General features: G+C 39.5%; 1 protein-coding gene across 1 annotated transcript in view; it reads left to right on the top strand.

The window, feature by feature from the left end:
• The window catches only part of LOC101397659 (neurexin-3), a 964,554-nt gene that overhangs the window by 782,692 nt on the left and 161,853 nt on the right, over positions 1-20,009 (top strand). Inside the window, exon 8 of the mRNA XM_087448107.1 lies at positions 5,767-5,938. Within this exon, the coding sequence (XP_087304233.1) occupies positions 5,767-5,938 (172 nt within the window). The remainder of the gene's footprint in view (positions 1-5,766; positions 5,939-20,009) is intronic.

Raw genomic sequence — 20,009 nt, 5'->3', positions numbered from 1 at the left:
CTTAGTCAAAATTATCTGATGAATCAAGTAAATTGTACCTCATTTTTTTGTATTTTATAGATTGCATCTATAAAGCACAATGAGACTGTGTTTTGCTCAAGATTTACGGCAAAAAAATCTGAATGTAGATGACCAATTTTCTACTTCATCCTTTACTGTTCAAATCCTGTTTAGCCTCCCATGGTATAAAAAGTTATTAGCATAACTTATTTCTATTACAATCACAATTCTAATTCATTATTCATTCACTTATTCATTAATTTAACAAATATTTCTTGAGCACATGTTAGGATCCCTACATTTGAGACACCCGCAGTTAGGTTAAGCAGATAGGTTAGGCAGGGTAGGCAGACAAAGTACGTAATATGTACTGTATATGCCATTTTATATAAATAACTCAATTGCAACATGTAATACTTATGACTGAAACATAACAAAGTGAAGAATCCATGGATTTTTAAGTAAGACAGACTTGAATTCTAATCTAAAATATATAGCTTATTAGTTATATAAATTCCCAATTCTCTGACCCTCCGTCTTTTTAACATATAAAATATGGAGAGCAATTGTGAGAATTTGAAATTCTTCTAGTAAACAATTTTTTACTGAGCACATACTCTGTCCATCAAGGTGGTCTGGGTCATGCTGCAGTAACAAACAGCTTCAAATATTTGGTGGCATAAAGGAATCATGCTTTGTTTCTTGGTCATGTTCCATGTCCATTGCAAACTGGCTTGTTGTCATCCTCCCTCAATGACCCAGGCTGGCAAAGAAGCCACTACCAGGGTATGGTGGTAGAGAGCCAATGGGAGAACCCTGGTGGATCTCACACCAGCAATTAAATGCATGACTTAGGAGTGACACCCAGTTTATTGGTCAACACTTGTCTCAGCCCTACACATCCCAAGGGGACCCAGAAGTTCTCTCTTACTATGAGGCTGTAATGGGGGAGAACGAGAAACATGTGGTCAACAGTGCTACTGATTACTTTCTTTACTATGACCCAGACTTTGCACTGGGTATGAAAGGCCTGGCAGTGTCTGGCACCAAGAGGGATCGCATACATGTTGTTCTTCCTATATTATTGCCTAGCACTGAACTCACAAATTCTGTGGGAAGCCTAGAAGTTAAGATACTGAGAACTGTTTCCTTTGCACATCTGCCTGGCATACATTTGGGAGTCCCAGTTCTGTTTCTGTCAGCTGCGATTTTCTAAAATAGTAGATGGTGCATTCTGCTTTCCCTGGGGGCGCTCTGGAATGAATGAAGTGATTGCCTTCAGGGAGATCTTTATTCCTGAGGATTTTTCTCGCCCTTGTGCATTTCTGCTTCTGAAATCTGACCCCAGTGTGGGTAGCATCTCTTGGGTCACCCACACAGCAATAACGTAATGTGGCTGATGGAAGATCAGAAAGCTGGTTGGGCTGGCCCCGTGGCTTAGTGGTTAAGTGTGCGCGCTCCGCTGCTGGCGGCCCAGGTTCGGACCCCCAGCACGCACTGACGCACCGCTTCTCCGACCATGCTGAGGCCGCGTCCCACATACAGCAACTAGAAGGATGTGCAGCTATGACATACAACTATCTACTGGGGCTTTGGGGGGAAAAATAAATAAATAAAATTAAAAAAAAAAAAAGAAAGCTGGAGCAGGACTAATTGGAGGAACCAGGTGGGCTCATAAACAGTCATTATTGATGACGAATGACTTACTGGCTATTTAAGGACAGCTGTTTTCTGTACCATTCAGTTTTTTCCTGAATGCACTTGAGGATTCTTTGGTAATGTCTTCTGATTTACCACTTGTCTTTGTTTTTGATATTGAAGAAGAACATAGACTGAAGTGACTGCCTTGGCAGCAACTTTAGTGGTGATGGGCATGGAGTTATTAAAATTTATAGTCATGCTGTTTCTGCAGCTACACTTTGCTTGTCTTGGAGAGGCTTATCAAAGGTACCAAGGAATGTGGAGAGAGAGCAACTACCAAATTGTGACAGGAAATTAACTGTGCAAATGTTGTTTTTTAATGTTCTCTTTGCTAAAATTTACATTTATTTTCATAATATTTCTTGATGACAGCGTCACCCAACGAACCAGTCCTTAGCTCGTGCCACTACTTTCAACTACGCTAATGAGGGGAAAGAAAGGGAAAAGATGACTGACGTTTACTGAGGTCCCAAAGTGTGCACAGCCGTGTGCTAGGTGCTTCACACATGCGTGTTCTCCTAAAATCCTCACAAGCTTCAGAGGATGCCATTCGCTTCTCCCTCCCTCCACGCATTCCTTTATAGAAAAGAAATAAGAAGTTAAATAACCTGCCCAAGATCATAGAGCTTTAAGAGCCAGAGGTATTATTTGAACCGTGCTGTGCTAAAACCCGATGTATGCTATTGAACCGATGAACTTCTTCAGTAATCAGAGGGTATTATATATGGACAGATGATTGGATGGTTCCTTCTCCTGATCTCATTTATCCCTTATATTTGTATAATATTTTATTGTTATAAAGTGCTGTCATATTAATCATATCTTTTCACCCTAACAACAGCCCTATGAAGTATGTAGAGCTGGTATCCTGTCCCCATAACACATTATCAAGAAATGGGATCAGAAAAGTTAAGTAACTTGACCAAGGTCAGTCAAAGCTGACTCCCTCACATCTTCTCTTCTCTGGACATGTGAACCAGCAGAGCTGATTTTCATGGCAGCTGAGCATGGTGGATTCAAGCCTGGGCAACTATATGCGTATTTGCCGCAAGGCTTATAATGAACTGAGACAAAGCAGTTAGCCACGGATTATCATGCCACTGCGGTCCCAAGACAAATGACAAGGAGATTGCAGTAATGAAATCTTATTACTGTGGGTAGGGAGACCACATCTGAGGTCTAGCACAGCCACATTTACCTCTTTGGGAAACACAACGAAACATCTGGGTAAGGGTCTCCACTGACATTAGCAGTGTGCTAGCAGGATTAAGAAGATCTCTCCGAAACAGTAATTGCAATGGCAAATGTGTGGCGCCTAAGATAAGGACCAAATATTTATTCTGGCAGAGATTAAATCTTTTCTTTTCCTAAATCTATTATGGATCTTGCAGAAAATCTGCCCAAGAATGTATCTCGCTGATCAGCCAATTCACTGAGCCAGAACTGTACTTTGCCACTGCTATTGCTGAAAAGCTGCAAGATGCTGGTTTAGTCTCCTCTCTCCCCTTAAAGCTGTTCTCCATCCATGATTAATTAGTGACTCAGAGGTGAATTGAATCACCAGCAGTCCTCTCCATGCATCCAGGATTTATATAGTGGTTTCTCATTGAAGAACAGTGGTGCGATAAACAGCCCACATTTGTGGGGTGGGCAGAGGAGTAATGGTGTCTGCAGTCATGGTTTCTTAACTCCTCCAGTCCTTTCATTCTGCTAAACAGGTTATGACTCAAGTTATTATAGCCTAGCTTATTTAGGCATGAGGGTGATTAGGTACCAACACACACACACACGCACACTTAGAAATGAATGCCAACTCTTTAAGAGAGAGCAGAAAAATCATGTTGTCATTTCTGAATTTCTGAGGAATTAAGGAGAAAGAATAAAATGAATCATAATATTAGTAATTATGGGCATGAAAGATGCAAAAGAACCCATCATCAGGTTCATTTATCTATGCATCATATTTTTTTGTGTGTGAGGAAGATTAGCCCTGAGCTAACATCTGTTGCCAAGCCTCCTCTTTTTGCTGAGGAAAGCTGGCCCTGGGCTAACATTGTGCCCATCTTCCTCTACTTTATATGTGGGACGCCTGCCACAGCATGGCTTGATAAGTGGGGCGTATGTCCGTGCTCGGGATCTGAACCTGCAGACCCCGGACGGCCAAAGCAAAGGGCACAAACTTAGCCATTATGCCACTCGGCTGGCCTATATGCATCATATTTTAATGCTATATACTTTGATTAGCACTGGAGGTGTAGAGATGGAAAAAAAAAAATGAGAACTAGCGTCACAATAAACAGGGATTTAAGAAATCATGGGTATGTTTAGTCGCCACTGTAGGAGGTACCTGAATTACTTTTCTCAGAGAACAGAACACGGGAATTGCAGACATCATTTTACATTGTGTTCTATGCCGTCAGTGCACAAAGGAAGCAATGATGTCCACCCTATATGTCACCATCCTGCGTGCTGAAAGCAGCCTTGTTGATCAGCCTAGATTCCTGCTTTCTAAGATCAAGACTCCCGGGTACTTATCCATTCTTTTATTGGGCACAAGATGTGTTCACATACTAATGGAAAACTGGCAAGGTGAGGAAAGCCTGTCTTTTGGAAAAATAAGTAAAATGTCCCAAACTATATGGAAACTAGTGCCTAAACTCTTACGAAAAGTCTGAATTTTTTGACTTGAAGCATAGTAAGTACTTAATAAATATTGTATTTATGTATTGAATGAATAAATGAAAGAATTAACCAAGTTACTAAATTTGAGACGCAGGGAAATCTTTCCTACATGCTAGTTTATATGGATTCTGGACTTCTTTTCCCGTTTCCTCCTCCTCCTCATTCTTCTCCTTCTCTTTCTACTTCTTGAATCAGGAAATAGGGAATAACAGAGATTATGTGGACAGATGTTGTGTCTCAGTCTGGCAGAACTTCAGAATTACAACTATATTTTATTATCCTTGGGTGTTCAACCTATTGCTTAGCCAATAAGTCAGACAACTAGAGAACTGGAGAAAGATGTCTCCCTTCTCTCCTTACCCATCTCTCATGACACCCCGCATGCTGAGATACATTTCCAAGAGGGTGAGAGAGACAGGTTGTATCTGATCAGTAAGGTTACTTTCATTTTCTGTCTCATTTTGAATACTAATTCTAACTCCTAGTCGTAACCAATTATTAGAGGAGAAGAGTAAGAGTTTTAATAGCATTATCATTTATATTTCAGTGTTTCTGGGCACTCCCCAGGAGGCAGAGGATGTCACCACCACCATCACCATCACCATAGTCATCACCTTCATTGCTATATTGTTACTTTTCTGGAATTCATTGTGTCTTCCCTCCCAGAAGTCTTTTGGGGCCACAGAGGTTCTCTTCTGCTGTGTAACATAAATCTATAACACCGACTATTACATCCCTCTTTGAGTTAGCTTTAAGTGTAGGGCTACAGGTGCAGGAAGGGTAGCAGCCATCTGACTCTGAAAACCCCAGCTCAGTTTCACTGGCCTCTACTGAGGATACCTTTTGTATGTGGTTTGGACCTACAGAAAGTATCATCAGGAGTGGCTCCATAATTCTAGCTCCTCTGCCATTGACTCCTAACCATTCTTTACCCCTCCCCTTGGTCTTGATTGCCCCAAAATGTGCAAGCAGACTCATATTTCCTCTTTAATCCTAAATCTGAATTGTGAAGTGATCTGGGGTCCAGTGTCTTATTAGCCTCTCCTAGAAAACAGGCCTAATGCATCTCACAGAAATAAACTTTGCAGTGTCACTACACAGTTGTTAGGTAGTTCTGTGGTTCCAGCTTTGATATCTGTTGAGGGCAATCAAATGATGTAACCTGTGAAATGCAGCCTGTGAGAGCAATTTGGGAGGCTTTATGTCATTGGTTTTTATGTTCAGGATGAAAGCCCATGGAGAAATTTAGGATACTATTATTAACTTCACGCTGACGGCTCCCTCTGGGCACGTGCAGATTTATTGTTAGTTGGAGGATCAACTTGAAAGGGAGAAAACCTTGTGGTGGATGATAACTATGCCTTTTGTGTTTCTTTATTCCAGGAACAGGGGAAAATTGGAGTTGTCTTCAATATTGGCACAGTTGACATCTCTATTAAGGAGGAGAGAACCCCTGTAAATGATGGTAAATACCACGTGGTGCGCTTCACCAGGAACGGTGGCAACGCCACACTTCAGGTGGACAACTGGCCTGTGAATGAACATTATCCCACAGGTACGTGTTTCACTCTCAATAACCATACTTTCTTTTGCTCCCCGATTCGTAATTCTAAATGATGATTTTTCTCCTGACTGTCCCCAAATCATAAAACACTGAATATTAAGCACACATTCATGTCTTTTGGATGGGAAGATACATTATTTCTTTAAGACTTGGTCTAGTGTAGGGCACTTCTGGAGACTTACTAACTATGCACTGAATACTTTTTGTCAACCTGACTAATACTGCCTGACTGGCTCATAGCAAAGACAATTATTGTAGGTTTCCCGGGGCACTGCAAATGATGAGCAACAGAGGGATAGGGCACCATCTCCGTCATGAGCTCTCATCAATAATCATGGAATAATCAATTTGAGATCTGGACTTCATGGTGCCATTGAGTTAGATGTGATTGAATGTACAGATGGCCAGAGATTGCAGAAAGACTGTGAGAGGAAGTTTACTAAACTTGAATTGATGAACAGCAAGTCAGGGTAACAATGAGAGAAAAACTAAGGATGGAATTTCATTCATTTGGTTGACTTCGCCAATTTGTTGGCAATTGGTTGACTAAGCCTGACTTGATATTCAGAGATTGGTCCTAGTAGGCATTTTAATAGCAAGCATGCTGGTGTGGGAGGGAGAGAGGTTAATCATCTGTTTAAATTGTATTGTCAAGGAGCATTTGCCAACAAACTCCCAGAGACAGATGGCCAAATCAAGGGCAATGGGAGGAAAGGTTGCCTTCTTTAAAAGAGATCATTCAAATAATCCCCTAGCTTTCCCTCTCATCTCTCACTTACCCCAGGAAAAGAGCCCTGAACCCTGATCACAAATGTTCCAGGAATAGAAGGGAAAATACTTTGGCTAAGGGCCTTTGCTTCACCATTGCATTATCACCTGGTGGATGCAAGAGAATATTGAAATTGTCACTAATGTGGGCATGCAGCTATGTCTAACTCTATATCTCCTACACTCCAAACTCCCCGTAATTTTCTCACTCTTATCCTCTCCCTTCTGTTATAATGAGGTGGGCACAGAGAAGAGGAAGCCAGAAGCACATTTCTAGAAGTTTAAGAGCTGTTTAGCTAATAATAGTCAAACTTGAGAGAAATATATAAAGTAAATATGTCTATTTGTAGCCCAAGAATTTTGAAGGCTGTATTTTGTTTTCATGCCTAATTTAGCATTAATTTTTTTTAAAAGCCAATCAGAGGTAACTGTGCTACTGGGATTTTCCCCTAATAGCCAGTCTTCCAATGTCTGGTTTAAGAATTATGAGAGCATCCACAAATAGCAGACAAGACCCTCAAGATATTGAAGCAAAATGCCCCACCTACCCATTTATCTGGCATCTCAATCTCTGTACAATATCCAGTTCATCCTTTGCTAGGAGTCTCTTGTCATACTCTTAGCACTTCTTAGATTAAGGCACAAAAATGACCTTATGCATCTATCTTTGAGCCTTTGAAGAGAGCCAGAGGTGTTAGCTGCTGCTGTGAACTCTCACCATCATCCAAATTCACTAGACACTAATAGACCTGGTTTTTAAATGCTTCTTGCTTAAATTCTGGGGGATAGGGGTGGGGGAATCAAATAGACTGAGATTTTAAAAGCTGTTCATTTGCTCATAGGAAGAATCCATCTCTCTCCATGCATATTATCATTGGCCCTGCTAGTGCTGCTGTAGGGTTTGTTGTGTTTCTATTAGGAATTTCAGATTTCTAAATTGATGTTAACCTCTTGCCCTGAGCCAATATAGAATCCACAAGTTGGCTGCCAATAATGATAAGGCTCTTGAATGGTCATTTTAAAGCCACAGATATGTAAGAAAACCAGTGACCCTTGCTGTGTGCCTATCTCTTTATAGCTTTAGTTTCAAATTATGGGTTGCTTCTTATGTTTTCAAAACAGGATCAACCTTTCTTTAATGGCATTGCTTCCCACTGAAAACTATTATTACTAGTAACTGTTGGAACTGTTATTTGGTAATAATGTGTGTTATTATTATAGGACATGATGCAGTACTGCAGTTATAAGCATGGGCTTTGGAGTCAGCTGGCAGGAGTTGGGATCTTGGTGCCATTAGCTCTGAGTCTGAGGCAGGCTGGATTAAGACCTTGAAATGCCCTAACCACTGAAATATTTGGTGCCTCTCTCCCCAAACAATTCACAAGACAATAACCATAAAATAAGTGTAAGAATTTCTAACCATTCTGATTTTTCTTCTCTGATGATCACTGTAATGCTTTAAAAATACATCAAATTCTTTCTCCTCACATTCCCATTTTTTACCGTCTCTGCTGTCTTGGTTCTCTAAGTGCGTGCTTATTCTTCCTATTGGGTGATCCAGTTCCAGACCTTGGGCAAATTATTTAACCTCCTGAGTCTCTGTTTCCTAGTCTGTAAAATGGGGTAATGATAATACTTACTTTTCAGGGCTAATGTGAAGATTAAGTGAGTTAAACAGATGTAAAATACTCAACATGATGCTGAGTTGATTTTCATTACTTAATAAATGTTAGCTTTGAGGATTACCAAACATTAGGGTAGCATTTTTTTACTATTACAAAATCACTCATACAGATTACTTCATTTTGACTGTTAAATAACCAGTAAATTGTGTAGGGTGGATATTTTTATTCTCCATTTCAAATGTAAAAAGAGACCCAGGGAGATACTGTGTCTTTCCTACGGTCACACAGTAAAGGAGGGACAGAACTAGGACCAGATTCTCCTGTTCCCAGCTGAGCATAATTTCCACCATTGTTCCCACAGCAAATTGGGGGATATTTTGAAAAACACATAGATAGAAATGAACATCTTTCTTCTTGTCTCATCTTAGAGTTATTCCTTTTTTAGAAGTGTCATATTACAAAGGTCAGTACCAATAACCGCACAAAGATGTATTGTAAGATGTGGAGTTGAAAATCCTCCCCTAGAAAAGAAAAGCTCTTTTAACTGTGCTAAAAGACTCATTTGTAATGAGTCCAAGCTGTCCTCCTGACAGCAATGACAGTGGGCTTTCATGAACCAATCGAAAGAATACTGAGTATTTAAAGGAGCTACCATCTGACTTCGTCACCTAGATTGTAAAGTGGTTTTGGAAAGTCCAACATACTAGTTTCGCATTCCGCCCTGCCAAGACTTCCTAGGAGTGGCTCGTCTTCTGAGCTTTGGGTATCTTATTTCTCTCCCACCTGACTCCGTTTGCTACTGAAAAGATCCATAAATTTAAAGCATCAATTAGAGCAATCTGGCAGTGTTTATTTAATGTATTTTAAACCATAAAATCAAAATACCCCCTGTATCTGGAATCAAAGAACAAAGCTGCCTGGCCAGGCAATCCTGATACAGTTTCTGCAAAAGTAATGTATCTTTCTTTTTCCAAGCCATTCTGTTTTATTGATAGCGGTGAGTATAGAAACCCTCAAAGGAGTTCAGTCGTGCTACTTGTCTATTGCTAATATTTAAACAGTAAAGACTTACAGAGTAGCTCCTACAGAATGTTTGCTTACGTTATCTCATTCTGAGGGCATGCTCTCAGGGAATTGCTCCTGCTCACCAGGTCCCTGTGCGTCGAGATGAATGGGTCAACCCCAGAATCTTCTCATGGGCATTTATAGGATTTTATATAGCTCTACTGAAACATCCCACTGTGAAATATTTAGAAACCTGCTGGGCACAGGACATGTAGCATTGGTTCTTTGTGAATCAGGAAGGATCCAAAATGAAAATAGTTCTATAGCCATCAGAATCTTATATCACTTATGTCTGGGAGATAGAACTTGAAAGCAACTTGTTCCTTTGAGTCTGAAAATAGAAAGTCTAAGGAACAGGAGAGGGAAATAAAAGAATCAGCCCAGAGCTAGCATCTAGGCACTGACAAATGTTCCTTATAAAGCCTCTGATTGCTGTCTTGACACAATGCAGTGGTGGGGACAAGGGAGAGGAAGTGAAAGGTGAGTTGAGCATGAGGAATTATTTTCAGCCCCAGCTTTGGCCCCCTGGGAGGCTGGGCTGACTGAGATTGTTAGATCCTCAGTCTGCTGTGAGTGCGTGGCTGGGTGTGTCATCAGGGCTATTAGAACCCTGAGCAAGGTGCTTTTCCGGTCAGAGCCAGGCTTCCTGGGGAGTGAAGATTGATAAGCAGGTCAGTTGTTCAGGACTTTCCATCTTCCCATGGCAGGTGGTGCTGAGGAGAGCAGAGTCTCAATTGTTTTATTTTTTTTCTTGATATTGCAAACCAAGTCAGTTGAAGTACTCAATTGGATTCCTCTTCTTCAGGCAATAAAATGCCCACTGCTGACCTATGCTTCAATCCTGTTTGACCACCCAATTCAAAACAGGAAAAGGATGTAGAAGTGCTTCCCTTTAGGGACACTAGATTAGAAAACTCTGTTTGTATTTGAATGTGTCCAATTCCCTGAACTTTGGCTTTATAGGGTTTGAAAGTAAAAATATTGCTAAGCGCTTACTGATGCTCAAAGTGCCTTCATATACATTATTACATCTGAGCCTCCCTCCATCCTGTGAGGGAACTGGCTTTGGTATTATTATTACCACCTACCCATGTTAAGGTTGCTTTATGTAGACTCTGAGAGGCTAAATAACTTACCCAGTATCACACAGCTTACGGGGTAGAGCCAAGATTCCTAACCTGATCCTCAGATTGCACTACCTCAAATTTCCTGCCCATTTTCCTGTATATCAGAGTCAAGATTTTATTGATACCAACACTAGGTTTTTAGGTTTTTGTTTTTGTTTGTTTTTTCCATCAATAGTATTCTCAAATAGAAATCCCTGCCTGGAGTAGTTCAGTTAGTAGAGTTTCTCAGATTGGTGTTTTGCACTGGATAATTCCTTGGTGTAGGGGGGCTGTCCTGTGCATTGTAGGATGTTTAGCAGCATCCTTGACTTCTACTTTTTTTTTTTGAGGAAGATCAGCCCTGAGCTAACATCCATGATAATCCTCCTCTTTTTGCTGAGGAAGACCGGCTTTGAGCCAATCCTCCTCCTTTTTTTTCCCCAAAGCCCCAGTAGATAGATAGTTGTATGTCATAGATGCACATCCTCCTAGTTGCTGTATGTGGGACGCGGCCTCAGCATGGCCGGAGAAACGGTGCATCGGTGCACACTGGGGATCCGAACTCGGGCCGCCAGTAGCGGAGCGTGCACACTTAACTGCTAAGCCACGGGGCCGGCCCTTGACTTCTACTTTCTAGATGCCAGTAGCATATCTCCACAAATGCCCTCTGGGGTGCAAAATAACCCCCAGTTGAAAAAAAGTCCCCAAAATATTTTATTTCAAATGCTTATTGTCCTTTCCTAGTTAACACAGTATACATGGGGATAAGAGAGATTTTTTTTGTCCACATCTCATGGTAGATTATTGAGAGTTGGAAGGGTTAAAAGCAAGTCTATGTACTTGACATGATGCTGAAATTTCTCAGGCCTTGGATTTTCATTAATTCCTAGCCGGAAGGTTTCTTTCCCTTTTCTTACAGTCTTTCTGCAAACATTTGAGGCCCTGCCAGATTTGAAGCACACATTAAAACAAGCCCCATCTACCTGCTCATTCATCCATTCAGGACTAGTGTTACTTTCACTTCAACAGGGAGAAAAAACATGGATAGTGAAGTCCTGCAAAGGGAATAAGAAGTATAAATACAATCAAGAGGGAAAGCCATATTTGAACATGATTTTAAGACTGCAGAGATGTAACAGCAACTAGAGAGAGGCTCTCTTAATGAATATTGTGTTTAAACATTGCTAGGTACATTTTAAAATCATCTTAGAAATAAGTTCTCCAAACATTTGGTCACAAAATGTATCAATTAATCTATCAAACCAGTGCATCCTGAATACTTACACTGCTGAATAGTCATTCTTTCCAATTTATCAGGAATGAATTAGGATTCACAAGTGGGAAAGTTTCTATTTCCAAGGGACTTTCAACTTACTGGGATTGGTCTTTGGTGAAAAAATGTTTAAGAATCTTTTCAGGGCCAGCCCTGGTGACCTACTGGTTAAGTTCGGTGCGCTCCACTTCAGCAGACCGGATTCGATTCCCAGGTGTGGACTTACACCACTGGCCGGTGGCCATGCTGTGGTGGCCCACATACAAAATAGAGGAGGATTTGCAACAGGTGTTAGCTCTGGGCTAATCTTCCTCAGCAAAAAAAGGAAAAAAAAATCTTTTCAATAGATATTTTTGTGTGAAGCAGTATTCTTTAGCCTTCCTGCAAATTAGATTCCCCTGGGAACTTTTAATAAACTGTGTGTGCTAAGGCCCCAGTCCCAGGTAATCTAATTTAATTGGTCTGGTGTGTCCTCCATGGATCAGCAGTGTCGGCATCACCAAGAGGCTTGTTAAAAATGCAGAATCTCAAGCAACACTCCAGACCTACTGAATCAGAACCTGCATTTTAACAAGATCCCCAAGTGATTCACATGCATAGTAAAATTTGAGAAGCCCTGGTCTGGGCACCATATTTTTTTAAAAGCTCCAAAGGTGATTCTATATGCGGCTAGGTTTCAGAAACACTGATATTTGGAAAGCTAAAAATGTCTGTTTTTCTTCTTTCAGACTGACGACCAGTGCTATTCAAGATAGTAGCCACTAACCACATGACTGAGGCTCTGAAGGTTTATTTTTATTGTGCAGTTAATATGTCCTAGGCACTGAGGGATTTCAATATATTTTCTCATTCAATCCTCAGGCCAACACTATGAGGCTGGTGGCTGGTGGCTGGTGGCTGGCACTGGACAGTGCAAGACTAGAATATTGTCTCATATTTCCTCTTACCTATTTTATATACTGTAAATCTTCATTTATATCATTAGTAAAATAATGGGCATTTACTTTCATATACCTTTGAACTTATCTAAAGTATTTTGTCATTCCACAGTCACTGAGATAATAACTCCATTTGATTCATGGGGTCGTTGTCCCAGGGATGTAGAAAACAGCAGATGCCAGCATCTCTCAGCTAGTGGTGATGGCTACCCTTTGTTGAGCATTCACTACATACTTCCCACTTCATGTACAACAACTTATTTAGTCTTTATATAACCCTTGAGGTAATGTTTGTTTCATTCCCATTTTACAGATTAGGTACAGTCCCAGAGATCTTAGGGACTTGCCTGACTCACAGCGTGAGTGGAAATGCTGGTATTCTAACCCAAGACCATCTGACTTGAGAGGTCCGTTTTTAAATCATACTCTGTTCCTTCCATAAATTCCTTTTGATACCCTGGAACACATGCATGCCCCAGAAATTCTGGTCTTAAACCCAAGTCTTGCCAATTTAGAATTTTTCTCTGAAGTTAAATCTCCAATTTCTGCCAAGTTAGAAGTCAGCACTTCCCCGGGCATTTATGACATTTGCCTTCATCCTCATCGTCCGTTAGGCCTTTTGGGACTTGGGCAACCTCTTTCCTTTCATGATCCCATTTTACCTTCTAGCACCATATCTAAGTGGACAGAAATAGCTTTATTAGATAAAAGTCTGTTTTACTGTTTAATGGTCTTGTTTGGGGGATGGGAGAGCGGCAAGAGGGTGCTTAGTTTTTTTTTCTTTAATTTTTGTTTTATCAGGCGAACCTCCTTTCCCTTCTGTGAATTCCCAGCTGCAAGATAAATAGCCTGTGTCTTACAAGTTAAATACAATTACTGCTATCAAACCTGGAGCCTTTCTCTCCCTATAAATGTCTCTTAGAAGCTGATAAGCGTTTCAAGGCAAAATGTGGGCTTTGCTAATGCTGAAATTAAACATAACCACCAAGAAGACAAAAGACAAGACTATCTATATAATATACATACATATATTATACATACACACACATACGCACACGCGCATGTATATATATCTCTCCTATGGAAGAAAATACCATTTTGGAGAGAGGGAAAGGGGGCCCATAAACACATGGGCAGAAGGCACATTTCCCTGAGACATTAAGCTAACACACGAGTCAAGGTTATTTATAAAATAATTAAATAACACACACATGAGTTTGTTATGATGATGAAAATTTAGATCAGATAATATAGTAGCAATTACAATAACTAAAGACATTATTTATCCAGAATTCTTTAGTGAACAAGGCACTGCTTTTTATCTAGAGGGTTCTTGAGCACAAGAATAATTTTGCTGGAAACTTCTATAGGACTTTATCAGATGCACACTTTAGTCTTAGATTCTGGTTTATGTTTTTCTCATTTTTAGTAGAGTACCTCAGGATTCAGAGCGGAAGGTGGACTTCAACAAATTAAAAAGCACAAGATAATTATTTATTGAGTTAAATATTATACATATTATAATCTAGGGACTCAGTGAAATAAGTAATGAGAAATTTGAGGGTCGCTTCTAGGTACTATTTAACTACAGATATAGGGAAAAGGATTTCTTAATTTCTATGAATAATGAGTATATTATATTAAACTAAATCTGTGGAATAATACTTTTACGATTAGAAATACAGTGTGGTCACCTTTTATGTGATTTTTAAATTATACTCATTTGAGATAGTGTGACATAAAAATACTAATAACATCTCACTCTATGCAAAGCATCTGTGATTACACAAATTCTGCCAAATTAAAACAGCCATCAAATATTGCATAATTTCAAAGCTAGCCTAAGTGAATTACAAATTTTGTTTGCCCTATTATCACAGAGAGGCTCCAGTTTAGGTAGTAAATAAAAATTCTGGCCTACAGAATTTGTCTTTAATTATGAAAGTCTGGAATTATTATCCCAACCATAAAATGCAATTCCCTGTACTGTCTTTCCTCTTCCCCAGAGTTAGATAAACATGAAATGTCCTAATGTCCATACAAGAGTATAGTTTTGTTTATAGGAAAAGTTTCCAAGTTTCAGTCTCTTCAATTTAAGTTTTGCACAAGGTTGCAGAGTCCCTCTAGTTATTTAAAGTCTAAAAAGAACATTTAGCTTCTTAGAGAAAGATGGTCCATAAATATCCAATAATAATAATATATATTCACATACAGTATGTCGTTTATAATTCTATAAAGCACAGAAGGTAATGAAAGGTGCTTTCAACTGTAAATCACTCAATCGATTGTAATCATATTGCAGCTCATCTCAAAGAGATAAAGACCTTCCACTCCTCTACAATCCCTGTCAATACCCCAGCAGGCTGAAGAAAGGGGAGAGGAGGTCAGAGGAGGAAGGAGAGAGTGAGTCGAGGATAAAGAGGCATTTTAAATCTACAGTTCATGGAGTTAATGTGGACCAGATTAGATTCCCAGTGATACTGACAGATTGCTCCATGAGATGCATTTCTTTTTCACTTGGTACTTTTATATCCCTACAGTATGTCCCTGATGCTCTGTATTGGCCTGGATGGAGGGGTTGCCAAATGCCAAAAGTTGATGTACAGTGCTTCATCAGAACATTTAGGTGCATGAGTGGAAAACCACAATTCAAGCCAAAAGCTAAAGGTTATATCAAAACAAATGAAGGAAATGAGTTGATAACAGACCAGAAAAAAATTTATATTATACTTTTAAATAGCAAGAATACTTCAAAAGTCTTTTTACTAACTGATGTTGCCTTTTATATAAAAAAAAGATGTTGCTAATCCCCCATCCTCATCAATGGAGCAGATTTGAGTGGAGTGATCTCCTTATACGTTCATTCATTCACCATTCAACAAATATTTGTTCAAAATCTAATTTGCATATGAATCCATGATAGGTGATAGGTATATGATGGGAAATAAAACACGGCTGCTGCCGTCAAGGATCTTATAGTCTAGTGGAAGAGAAATGCATGTACACAAGCAAGATAATTTTAATACTTAAATTTTGTCATGCAGTTATTAAGTGCCAGGCACTGCACTGAGTTCTTATATTAAAACTTCACAATAGCCCTAAGAAGTAGAGACTATTTTTTTTTTTTTTTGATGAGGAAGACTGGCCCTGAGCTAACATCTGTTGCCAACCTTCCTCTTTTTACTTGAGGAAGATTGTCCCTGAGCTAACATCTGTGCCAATCTTCCTCTATTTTGTATGTGGGACGCTGCCACCATGTGGCTTGATGAGCGGTGTGTAGGTCTGTGCCCTGGATCTGAACCCATGAACCCCAGGCCGCCGAAGCAGAGCACATGAACTTAACCACTATGCCACTGGGCTGGCCCGGAGACTATTTTTATCATCATTTTACAAATGGGAATATGAAGGCTTATAAGATTAACTCTCCCAGGGTCATAAGCTAGTACATGAAGATCTGGAACTCAAGCTCTTGGAAGGCAAACCTGATGCTCCTATGCACTACACTATATTGTACCTGTAGTTCCAAATAGGGCAAGAAGGTGCTGTCATTCAGATGAGATCTGGGTTCAATGGCACATGTAAGTGCCTGAGGACCAGACAGGGGTGGGGGTGGGATGGAATTTGGGCTGTGACCTTGAGCTTTCTAGGGCAGTGCTGAACCGACTCTGCTCCCCTACCTAGAGACACACAAGCACAAATTGTAACATGGCAACCTACACCTTTCACACTGAGGGAAATAATGGGCAGGCATTCTTCATACATTATTTCACTTAGTGTGATCTGCCCAATGGTTTCAGGAGAGAAGTATTAATCTCTCTTTTTTACAGAACAAACCAAAGCTCAGGGAGTTTGAGCATATTTCTTGTAGTCACAGGGCCAGAAAATGTCAACTCTGGGATTCTACACAGAAATGTTTTTTCCTACACCCCTATCCCTTTCCGTTACCCCACTTTTCCATCTGTTTCCCAGGAGCAATCCAGTTTGCACTGTATACAGAGCTCAAATTCATTTGGTTGAAGGGTATAAATTCACATGCAAAATTTACTATTGTTTCCCATATCCCAGTGCATGCAGAACACTCTGTAATCACATTATTAAACATTTACCAGGAATGTGCTTCTGCCCAATGCACAATTGCCAGTCTAAGTGTTTAATTAAACTAGATTTGTTTTCATTTTAATCACATTATAGAAATGTGGTTTTCTCAGAGTTCAATGGTGAAATCTTCATTCCAAATGCCTACAAGTGTCTGAGAGCTGTAAAATCCTAGAGAAGGGAATGAGGATATTACAATATATCCTTGCATACAGTATTTTAGGAGAATAATATTAATTAATAATGGGTAACACTGAAACAGTATATCTTCTGTGCCAGGCTCATGGATTATCACATTGAATCCTTCTCACAGCATGCTGGAAGGGGATTCTACTATTATTCCCATTTTAGAGATGAGGAAACTGAGTCTCAGAGAGGTTAAGTAACATACTCTCTAGTATCATACAAATAGTAGGTGATAGGGCCAACTTGGATTTGACTGTAGGCATGGAGACCCTGAAACCTTTATTTAGAGAAAGTTTGTCTCTAAAAGGCCCCAAAATAAATATTATAGGGTTTGCAAGCCCTAAGGTCTTTGTTGCAATTATTTAGCTCTGCCGCTGTCATGCAAAAACAACATAAATGAATGGAAATGGCTGTGTTCTAATAAAACTATTTACAAAAACAAGCTGAGATGAGGCAGATTTGCCCTTGGTTGTTGTTGAGGGACCCTTGATCTAGATCATGCATATTTCGAAGACTATAGCTCTGTTTTTACTGATCTATCAGCTTTGTTTTGTGCGTTGTCTCATCTCTGCTTAGAATAAAGAGAGCAAGATCATCTCTAAGTGGATGAGTTAAATCCTGGAGACATAGACTATAGTACTGCTAAGTAGAATATCATAGACTCACTGGTAAGGTTAATTCAGGATGAAGAAATACATAAATGGAACAGGCAATCCATCTACCCGTATTTAAACAAAGACCCAACTGTACACCACTTTCCTACTGAACACCAAAGACATAGATTCAATGCCACATTTATTTGTGTTATGCCGTACATTGCTTAGAGCGAGATTTGAAAATAACAAACAGAAAGCATTATTATTTCTCCAGTTCTGCTACTTCTACTTAGTAACTGTAAGTTGTGGCAATCCAAATACACTTTTCTCCCTCTCTCCTTAGGGAAGTTGTATACTTTTCTTTTGAAGTCATGGTTCTTTTTTAATTAGCCACTGGCTTAGCTGCCCTAGCCTATTCTCCATAGCTGTTCTTCATAAAGGTGCCAACTGACTTCTTAGTGTTTATCGTTTCTTCTACCTGCTCCCTAATATGTCCATCTTCTAAATGCCAGAGAACATCCTCTTGGTTTTCTCAGCATTGGCTGTCCCTAACCTGTTGATGGGAGCTTCCAGCTTGAGTTTCTGTTCTATTTCCAGCCATTGATCTGCCATTATGATGATGGACTCTCCTTCGACGTGACTCAGGCTACTTCCTGCTGTTGAGTTTTAGAGATTTTAGAATCTGTTCCCCTGTATATTAAAGGAACAGGAACCAGGTTATGAGTTTTCACAGATGTGTAAATACACACAGCATGTACAAGTTTAAAATACATTTTTAAAAATCAAACTAAGGCAGACCAGATTTTGTTTATACAGAATAGAGGTCCCTTTATATTTTACTAACTTCAATATTGACTATAGTAAAGTTACCAATCAAAGACACCTCCACCAGAGTAGCAAACATATACCATCAGACTGGCTCCCTATAATTCAAACAGAGTGGTCACAGTTTTATTGAACCTCCCCCTTTTTTTCTGAGTCAAAGTGGCTATATAGTAGTTGCTCAATAAACCTTAAATTGCAAAACTATACCAAGATTAATGGACACTTCTGATTTCATTGTCTGCATATACACAATAACAATATACACCAAGGTAAAGAGCATCCTTTATAAGCATTAAGTATACTTCAATTCATTTTAAAAGCAATAGGAAAACATCAAATATTTTATTATGAATAACTTTTAAGATTTTACTGGGAAATTCTTCTTTGTTGAAACAATTAAATCTGATTTTATTAAAATATTTTTACATTGCTGAGATGATTCTCTGGAGGTTTCAAAGAGTGAATTTCCCATTATACTTAGACAAAACGATAAAAGGGAGGAAGGAGAACATTTAGGCATCCAGGAAAGTTAAAAAAAAAATGCCCTAAATATAAATCTAACATAAATATAAATGTAAATTGAAAGTAAATCTAAAATCTTCTCAGGCAGCCATGGTTTAGAAATACATATTACTTCATTTTTAAACCTATATAAAACTGTTGTGAGATGCTGACTGTTGCAAAGAAAATAGGAATTTATATAAGTGAAGTACACACCGAAATAGAACTGAAATGCTTTTAGATTTTCAAAATGAATAGCTGGATTTTTTCCAAAATTTTCTGTGTGGTAAGGATGGAGCTGGGCCTCCAGGAGAAGTAAAAATGCAAGTAATACAGGGAAAAGAATATACTGTTCTCAGGAAGCAATTGACATCTCCCAGAGGAGATAAACCAAGTGAAACCTAACAGCCTTGCTTCGTTTTGCGACTTTCTCCCACTATGACCTCAGAGAATTTGAGCTCCAAGTAGGTCCATAAAGGGAATTTTGAAATACTCTTAATAGATCTGTTCTAGAAACAAGTCAACTTAACTGAGCAAGGTGTTATGCCAACACGTTGACTCAGGGTCCTGACCAGCCCTGATCCTAGACTTTTCTGACAATTCTCTGGTCTTATTTCCATTCTCAGTAGTTGTATGCATTTTATCGGCAACCCTTGTTCCAAGCCCACCTTCCAAGTGGTCTGGTTGAAATGCAGTAGTAATTGCAGATGTCTCCAATGAACACATCAGCCAAAACATTAATGAACTTTTTCAGCCAGTAAATCCAGCTCATTCTGTGGCTGCATAATTATATAGCTGTATCATTCTGTCAGGTTTCAATGGCCTTAATTTTTTCTGGTCAGATAGAACAATCAATATAAGTGTTCTTTGTTCCTCCCCCTTCTGGCTTTGATTCTCTGATTTGTGCCACTTCCCCCACTGCAGCTACATAGAACAAGCAAACTGTTGATTAGAGGGCTCAAGAGTTTGTGTGCCTTCAAACCTCACTGCCTGAACAGCTGAAATCCCAATTGACACAAGCAACCTCTAGGGACAAAAGCAACCCTTGTTCTACATTCCTTTGTTAACAGAAACCATTCTGTTA

This window comes from Ceratotherium simum, chromosome 24 (genome assembly GCF_057802395.1).
Source record: "Ceratotherium simum simum isolate JZ-2026a chromosome 24, ASM5780239v1, whole genome shotgun sequence".
NCBI classification, from domain to species: Eukaryota; Metazoa; Chordata; class Mammalia; order Perissodactyla; family Rhinocerotidae; genus Ceratotherium; species Ceratotherium simum.
The sequence above is the reverse complement of the archived record's forward strand: the minus strand, read 5'-3'. Positions and strand labels throughout refer to the sequence as shown.